General features: G+C 33.6%; 1 protein-coding gene across 1 annotated transcript; it reads right to left on the reverse strand.

The window, feature by feature from the left end:
- Positions 1-981: 981 nt before the first annotated feature.
- On the reverse strand, positions 982-8,873 carry LOC139517115 (uncharacterized). Its single transcript, XM_071307802.1, has 2 exons — positions 8,687-8,873; positions 982-4,757 (listed from the first exon to the last, which is right to left on the reverse strand). Exons 1-2 carry the CDS (start codon positions 8,754-8,756, stop codon positions 3,649-3,651), a joined length of 1,179 nt encoding a protein of 392 aa, XP_071163903.1. The 5' UTR covers positions 8,757-8,873; the 3' UTR covers positions 982-3,648.

Raw genomic sequence — 8,873 nt, forward strand, 5'->3', positions numbered from 1 at the left:
ATAGTAACATAATTACCAATTTGTATGTAAAGGGGATTTCAGATTTAAATCATTAATTTGTTATTATATTCATAGATCATAGATCAAATGTATTTGTTTAGTGTTTGTTCACTTGTTTGTGTAAATATGTCTTTTGATTGAGTTAAGCCATTTTAATTGATATTTTATAGTTACACTGTTGTTTCAGATTAATACCTATTAAAACGTTTAAACCCGCTGCATTTGTTTGCACCTGTACTCAGTCACAAACCTATAAAATTCTAATTAAAAATTCTTATTTTTTTTTAACATCTATGATTCGTATGTAGTAGTTTCCTGTCAAAATGAAAGTTAAAGGAAAAATAAACAAGATAGACTACAATAGTTTAGCTACATGTCAACGTTCTGTTTGTTTTTTATCCGCAAAAAGAGAAAAACTATTTGGATAAATATCTGATTAAACTTTTTCGATTTAATTCTGAAGCCCTTTATATTAATTAAAATAAATATTGTACCTCATTTTTGTTTTGTGTTGGTTCCCACATTATCATTCCACCTCTAAAATGTGACATTTGTATATAATCCAATTGAACTAAACAAAAAAGGCACACAAGTAATGCCTTCATTGTTACTTCCTTTTTCACAACGAATTCTTGTTAAAAGTATTTATTTCTAAGTAACCTTCCTTTATATCTAACATTCGTGTTATCTGTTACAAGTGTCATTGGACAATATTTTATCTCGCTCACAATATTTATCTTAAGATACAATGATATTGTGGATATATGCATATCCAATTTACATAAAAGTGTTATTAACTTTAAACAAAAGTACGATGGGATTTTGCGCGAATGTCATACAAGCGAGAGATTTTGGCTAGCTATAAAACCAGGTTCAATCCATCATTTTCTACATAAGTGAATGCCTATATCAAGTCAGGAAAATGACAGTTGCTATCCGTTTCAGCTTTTGATTAATGGTCACAATTTGACTGAAAAAAAAACATTTTCATTCCATTTATTTACACATAAATAAAATATGCATACATATGTATGGCATTTTACATTTAAACATATGTTCATAGTCTCTGATGCATGATTTTTTCTAATTAAGTGTTTTTGGATTTTAACTAGCTGTCAGTAATTGCGAGTACTTTCAAATCGAACTTTTTGTTAATATGACCTGTTGATACCATTTGTTATGCTTTTGTTATTTAATGCATACTTATTCGGAGTTATATCTTGGCTATATACCGGCTTTGGTAAGTGTGATGTATGACGATAACTTTTCACATAATTGTTTACCTTTTATTTTATTGATTTTGTATTTGCATTGATTCATAGATTAAATTTATTCGTTCAATGTATTTTCACTTTTGTTAATATGTCTTTTGATTGAGTTCAGCCATTTCAATTGATATTTTATAGTGTGTCTTTGTATACTGTAAATGTCAAACTATTGATTCAGATAAAGTTGAAGGTTTGTACCTGTTAAAAACGTTTAGATTCGATGTATTTGTTTAGACCTGCAGTCCTAAGTCAGGAATCTGATGTTCAGTAGTTGTCGTTTGTTAATGTGGTTTATAAGAGTTGTTTGTTTCTCGTTTTTTATAAAGATTACACCGTTGCCGCAGGTTTTCCTGTTAGAATGGTTTTACACTAGTAATTTTGGGGGTCCTGTATAGCTTGCCTCTTGTTGAAGACCGTATTTTGACCTATAATGGTTTACTTTTATAAATTGTGACTTTGATGGAGAGTTGTCTCATTGTCACTCATACTACACATTCTTATATCTATAGGCAACCGTACAACCTTCAACATCAGAAAAATCCATACCGTATAGTCGGCTATAAAAGATTCAATTGAGAAAACAAAACAATTTACGAAAAACAAATATGATAGACATAAATCCAACAACAATCATAGAACTTCAGGCGCCTGACTTGAGACATTCAGATAAAGAATGTGGCGGGGTTAAACATGTTGTGAGCGCTCAACCCTTCTCCCAACCTGGGACAGTAGTGTAACATCACAACATAAGAGCAAACTATTAAAATCTGTCGAAAAAGGCTGAACTAATCAGATTTTTACAAAGGAGAAAACATCAATCAAAAACACAGACCGGACGTGGCAGAGTATTTGTCAATCCCTCATCTAGATCTATAGCAACAACTAAAAGCACTAAGTACAGATCGATATAATGGTACTCGAAGTTACTGGCAGCTAGTTCAAAGCCAATAACAACTTATACAAAAACCATTTATCTGCGACTAGCAAGTTTTTTTTTAATAATTTAATGATTCTTGAAAATCGTGCACACCCAAAATCACTTCTGAAATTATGCTTGTTCAAACATCATTACTGACATTACGGCAATAAATTTTTGTAGACCGTTAATGTAAACTCTAAATTAAAAAAAAATCATCAACAAGAGAGACGAAGATAGAAAACTTAAGATTAATGCTCCAATCGGAGCAAACATTCATTGACATATGATACTTCAAATAGAAAAATTTGACAAAAAATATTGATCTAATAGCTGTGTTTCCCTTTACGATGACAAATACTTGTGTTGTCACTTTTCTGTGTTTACACTGCGGTTTTAATAGGAATTCAGAGAAGCGTCGATAAAACTGTTAAAAGAAGAATATCAAAATATTTTCTAAAATCAGTCTTACAAAATGACGAGATTATAATGTAATGAAAACTGAAAAACAGTCAAAAATATTATAAAATATGTTAAAAAGAATAATCCGTCCATATTACCATGAGCATCAGTTAAGGGGATACTAGTAGTTTAAATTTCCTTGTCACAATATTTAAAAAAAAAAAGTATACCTTTTTAATTTAATCCAAGTATCTATGATGTGTATTTTCATCTATCAATATCAAATCATTTATTCCTGTTTAGAATTTAAAAGGGCCCATATATATTTACTCTAACAACTTCCAAATATTGAATTCAATGTTACATGCATGTGGAAAAAAGACCGCCCCGTAAGAAGCTGATTTATTTGTCTTTCTTTACGAAATGATTACATCTTATTCATTTTTATCTTAGTATATTGTCATTTCAAAACTCTTTAGACTTTGAAAATCTTATTTGTGTAGCAATTTCATTTTCAGGCGATGCGATAGTGATTAAGCTTGCCTTGTGGTTGTTGTCTTAATAGTCTAATACTGCACCAAGCTGTTTATTTTAATTAGTTATCAAAGGTACCAGGATTATAATTTAATACGACATACGCGCGTTTCGTCTACAAAAGACTCATCAGTGACGCTCAGATCAAAATAGTTATAAAGCCAAACAAGTACAAAGTTGAAGAGCATTGAGGACCCAAAATTCCAAAAAGTTGTTGCCAAACGCTTCAAAATTCAATAATCCTAAAAACACCAATTTTAGCATAATATAGTTTAAAAGTTAAATGTATAGTTAACTAGTCTCAATAATGGCAACCAACGGAAACATGGAAATTATATATAAAAGAGTTGATGAGAGTCTCAAAAGTAGCCTTGTTTCTAAAGCTCGTAACATTAAATTTGATTTTTTTCCCGGATTGTACGTGAACTGCGTATGAACGCATTTTACGTGCAATAACACAAAACTCGACACTCATGTAAAAACCATAATTTGAACGTTGTCTTTAAGTACGAAATATTTACTGAAATATCATCGTCTGTGTTTGTGTTCCTTGTGTGAACTGTGTATTTCATTAATAGGTTGAGTACTTCCAATCAGTTCTAAATCATGGTGCATGTCACCAGTATCATGTTCTATTGAGTCTAAGTCCAAATTTGATGCCATCTCATCGGAATTTAAGTCACTGTCCTTGGCATTAACATAAGCATCGAATTCTTTTTGTTCTTCAGAATTCAATTCATGTTTTATATACCTTTGTTTCATGAGTTCTATGTCTGCGAGGCTAGAATCTGAAATAGACACATACGTTCCTTTGTAATAATCATCATCTGTATCTGATAACTTTTGTGTTTGCCATTTGCTGTAATCCTCTTGGTCTTCTGATAAAACTGTTTTTAGAATTTCAGGATCAATCCCAAGCTTCTTGATTTCATCAATATCAAATTTAAAAGGCACATTATCTGACTCTTTGTGATCGTGGCCGTGATCATGTCCAATGTCAGAGTCACCATGCATCAGTATACCATGCAGTGCCTCTGAGTTGGGCCCGGATTGAGAAACTGGAACATTCGCTTTTTCTTCTGAATGATCGACATGCTCCCCACTATGCATGAGATCGTGCATAAGTTTGTTTTGGTCCATGGGACCTTTAGATTTTTGTGCTGTTTCGTCTGGTCGTGAGTGCACATGATGATTTTCAACATTTTCTCCTCCATGCATTAAAACTCCATGCATTATTTGTTCGGCGTCTGGTGGACCACTGGGGTCTTTGTTCGTGATTTCGACTGGTATCTTTTCATGTACATGATCATGCGATTTTTCTGTGTCACCATGCATTACATCATGCATAAGTTTATTAGTTTCTTTGGGTCCAAACGATTCCGCTGGTTTCTCTGGCTGCTTCGTTTTATCCTCATTATGGTTATTCGGATGATCTTTGTCATCATGCATTAAAGCACCGTGAAATGTTTCCTCGGCATCTTGTGGTCCTGACTTTTGTTTTGGGCCTGTTTCTAAAACTGGTTTGAATTTAAGATAATTGTCTTCTGTTTTATGAGAATCACCTACTTCGTTGTCGCCATGCATAAGGACGCCATGGAGACAGTTTAAAGGATCAACGCATGGCTCCATGTGCGGTCCTAGAAATTAAAGAAAATAATAATAGAAATTTGTTTGTTTTCGGATCAAAAATTATAATATCAGCACAAAGAAATACTATGCATTTCGTTTTGATAATTACAATGATTTTTCAGCAATCAACGGAACACAGCTATCTAAGACTGTATTTAAATAAATTAGACCCTTTTTAGCTCACCTGGCCCAAAGGGCCAAGTGAGCTTTTCCCATCACTTGACGTCGGGCGTCCGGCGTCGTCGTCGTCCTTCGTCCGTCGTCGTCGTCCGTCAAAAATTTTCTCCTCTGAAAATACTGGGCCAAATTTAACCAAACTTGGACACAATCATCATTGGGGTATCTAGTTAGTAAAAATGTGTCCGGTGACCCGGCCAACCAACCAAGATGGCCGCCATGGCTAAAAATAGAACATAGGGGTAAAATGCAGTTTTTGGCTTATAACTCAAAAACCAAAGCATTTAGAGCAAATCTGACATGGAGTAAAATTGTTTATCAGGTCAAAATCTATCTTCCCTGAAATTTTCAGATAAATCGGACAACCAGTTGTTGGGTTGCTGCTCCTAAATTAGTAATTTTAAGGAAATTTTGCAGTTTTTGCTTATTATCTTGAATATTATTATATATAGAGATAAACTGTAAACAGCAATAATGTTCAGCAAAGTAAGATCTACAAATAAGTCAACATGACCAAAATTGTCAGTTTACCCCTTAAGGAGTTATTGCCCTTTATAGTCATTTTTTAACAATTTTCATAAATTTTGGTAAATTTTTGTAAGTTTTTAGAATATATTTTCCACTGTAATTACTGGGCCAAGTTCATTATAGATAGAGATAATTGTAGCAAGAAGAATGTCCAGTAAAGTTAGATCTACAAACACATCATGATCATCAAAACACAATTTTGTCATGAATTTATCTGTGTCCATTGTTTAATATGCACATAGACCAAGGTGAGCGACACAGGCTCTTGAGAGCCCCTAGTTTTCTTTTCTTACAAAACTTTATATCTAAAAAAAGCCAAAGTAAATACGCATTAAATGATAAGATTACGTACTTCTATATAGCACAACAGTCATTTAAAATCCAAGCACAGACACCAGAGATAATAAAAATATGACATTCTTAATTATGCCCGCGTCACACTGTCCCGATTTTTATATACGATGGACACCCGAATGCGAAAATTGTAAGTTCGTACGAAGTTGGTCCCGATCGCGTTAAAATACCAAAAAGTGACCGAAGCAAGTACGATGGTGCCGAAATTATATACGATAGCAAAAGATGGACATACGAAGGTTGACCGAAGACGGGTATTTAAGCTTCATATCTCAGCCGAAGCCTACACGATGGATTACGAAGGCTACACGATGGATTACGAAGGCTACACGATGGATTACGATGATGGCGCGATGGCCATACGATGTCTAAAAGACGTCGTGTACAGCTTACCATGTATTTAAATTATATATACCGAAGGCATCACGCGTTTTAAATTGTAAGTACATGTATGTTCATAATACAAGTGTACAAACGATCTAAAAATGCGTTCTACCTGTTTTGAACTTTTTTATGATACGAACAGAATTTCGAAAACATATCGTTTCTGTACAAGTCTGCCATGCATGGCGGGAAATCGATCTTTTTGTCTTATTCTTATAAAACTTAGTTTATTATACCCTCGCCTAATACACGTAAGTTGCGTGTAGATAAAATTGTTATGGACACTCTAGAACCAAAATGCTCAAAACTTGGTATGATGTTACTCGTTAAGAATATCTTAAGCGCTATTGACTTTAAAGTTCAAAGGTCAAGGTCACAGTGGCAGTTGTAATACAAGACAATGTCACCCTTGTGGACACTCTAAAACCAATATGCTTCAAAAGATTTTAACCACATTTGGTTTATTGTTCCTCCTTGTAATGATCTGACATTTTTTACGTTCAAGGCCAAAGGTCAAGGTCATGCAGATGGCCTTGTTTTTTCTCCTTGAAATAGCATAATACATAGGAAATTGGTTGCTCATTATTTTACGATATTGAAGGTATTTCCAGTTACTGAATGTTTTGGTTGATTTCTAAAAAAAAAATAGTTTATGTATCAAATATGCATATTCAATTTACCATTTTCTGCATGTGTCATATACAAATATAGTGTCCATATTTGTCCCCAATATGTTTCATACGAGGGGATGCCACGCTAGGCATTGCCTTGTTTGAACTGTAAAATGTGTGCACTAGTCTGATTAATCACCCATAATTATGCCCATGTTTACTGATCTATCATAAAGGTAAGGTAATGGGTTCGTTTATCCCTTTTTTTCAAAAAGAGATCTTTCCAGGAGAATATCATAATAATATAGACAAAAGGACGGATGTGGGGATGGCAACAAATGCGGCAAAATATGACATATAGAAAACAAAATGGTTATGGAGTAAACATTCGTGTGACAACAACTCAGACGATACATAAAAAATCAGAATAATGAAGAAAAAGTTGGTTTCCCTATATACGTGTACCTGCAGTGTTGGTGTACGAGGCGCGTTTGTGATTTTCATTATGTTACTTGATATGAAAAATTGACAAAAAATAGTATTTTACTTGTAAAAGTAAATCCTGAGCCTGTAATAGCTGCTCTTCTTGTTCCATTTGAATAAATAGAAACAACGCTGTCGCCTTTCTTGTTCTCATAGAATCATATGATAATATGAGCTCCATGTTTTGTGAACGTCTTTCTTAACTGTTGTATTAGACCGATTAGTGCATATCGCGCATGGCACTTTAAATGTATTTTAGCGTGAAAATTAACTTACATTTAGCTGGATTTATTGCCTTTGTAGTTCCATCTTGTCGCTCCGTACTTTTATTAGATGACAACACGACGGGATTACGAGGTCTTCACGAAGTCGTGTTGCCATCGTAAGACCTTCGGGTAGCTTTGTGATTCATTCGTGTAGACATCATAATGTAAAAACTGCCCGATGGAAACGATGGAAACACGAATGCAATACGATGTTCAAAGATGCAATCCCGGTGACAATACGATGGTGAGGATGGTGATACGAACTCAATACGAACCCTCAACATCGGACGCACCTTCGGGGATTTTTTAACATGTTAAAAAATTTAGAACCCTTCCCGAAGTTGTCCCCGAAGGCTAGAAAAAGTGGCCGATGGTTCTACGGTGGTTTAAGATGGCAATACGAATAGCCCGATCTGGATACGATCAGACCCGATTTTGAAAATTTCCATAATCGTGTTGCCATCGGCGTAAAAATCGGGACAGTGTGACGCGGGCATAACAGATGCAGCAAATTTATCAGAAGTATTTCTAAATAATTTCTTACAGATATAATCCATACATTTTTGGTTAAATTTGTCCAAACATGTAATATAGACACATATAATAGTGGATTTAAAAAAATAAGTTATGTAATAATATATAAAACTCTTTGGTATCGACTTCAGATAAATATACAGAAGGAGGTTATATCTCATCCTCACTTTAAACAATCAACTAGTTTTTAAACTGTGATTGAAACAATATTTTTATTGAGAAATTTTCATATTTCTTAAATCGGGGATTTAGAACTGCTCATTTTGAATCTTTACATCTTTGAATTGTTGTTATGTCAACGTATATTTGTTCCACCTAACAGATGTTCCACCAGAAACTTTGTTATAAACAAAGTCATAATATCTGTTCCTGTTGGAATAAACATTCTTTACCATTTATTCCGTTATGAATATATACTGTAATATTTATTCCAGCTGAATTGATATTTCAGAATACTTTTTTCTTTTGAAACTCATATTATGAAGAAACTCCTATTCCGTGACAGTTATATGTAAAATGTAGAATTAGTTCGCACATGAGAAAGAAAATTCTACTAGTTATGTTAAGAATTAACATTAACAGCTTAATTTGAAAACTTACCTTTCTCGGTAGGTTTACAAAATACTTCATTTAGAATAATTCCTAACAAAACTGCAACGAATGTTTTCATGTTTATTTCTGGTGAATCAAGTCGTAAACAAATTATTTGTAACGATTTTAGTTTTTATATAAATCAATTTATGATGCAAGTGTACACGCGTTTTTCTCCAGCGTGGAAATTTGTATG

The sequence above is a fragment of the Mytilus edulis genome, chromosome 3 (genome assembly GCF_963676685.1).
Source record: "Mytilus edulis chromosome 3, xbMytEdul2.2, whole genome shotgun sequence".
Taxonomy (NCBI): domain Eukaryota; kingdom Metazoa; phylum Mollusca; class Bivalvia; order Mytilida; family Mytilidae; genus Mytilus; species Mytilus edulis.

Bases quoted from the DNA above. Each gene is read 5' to 3' on its own strand.
- LOC139517115 (XM_071307802.1), bottom strand. From the start codon at position 8,756: ATGAAAACATTCGTTGCAGTTTTGTTAGGAATTATTCTAAATGAAGTA. The intron at 4,758-8,686 runs GTAAGTTTTCAA...TTTAATTTCTAG, and splicing joins TTGTAAACCTACCGAGAAAG to GACCGCACATGGAGCCATGC.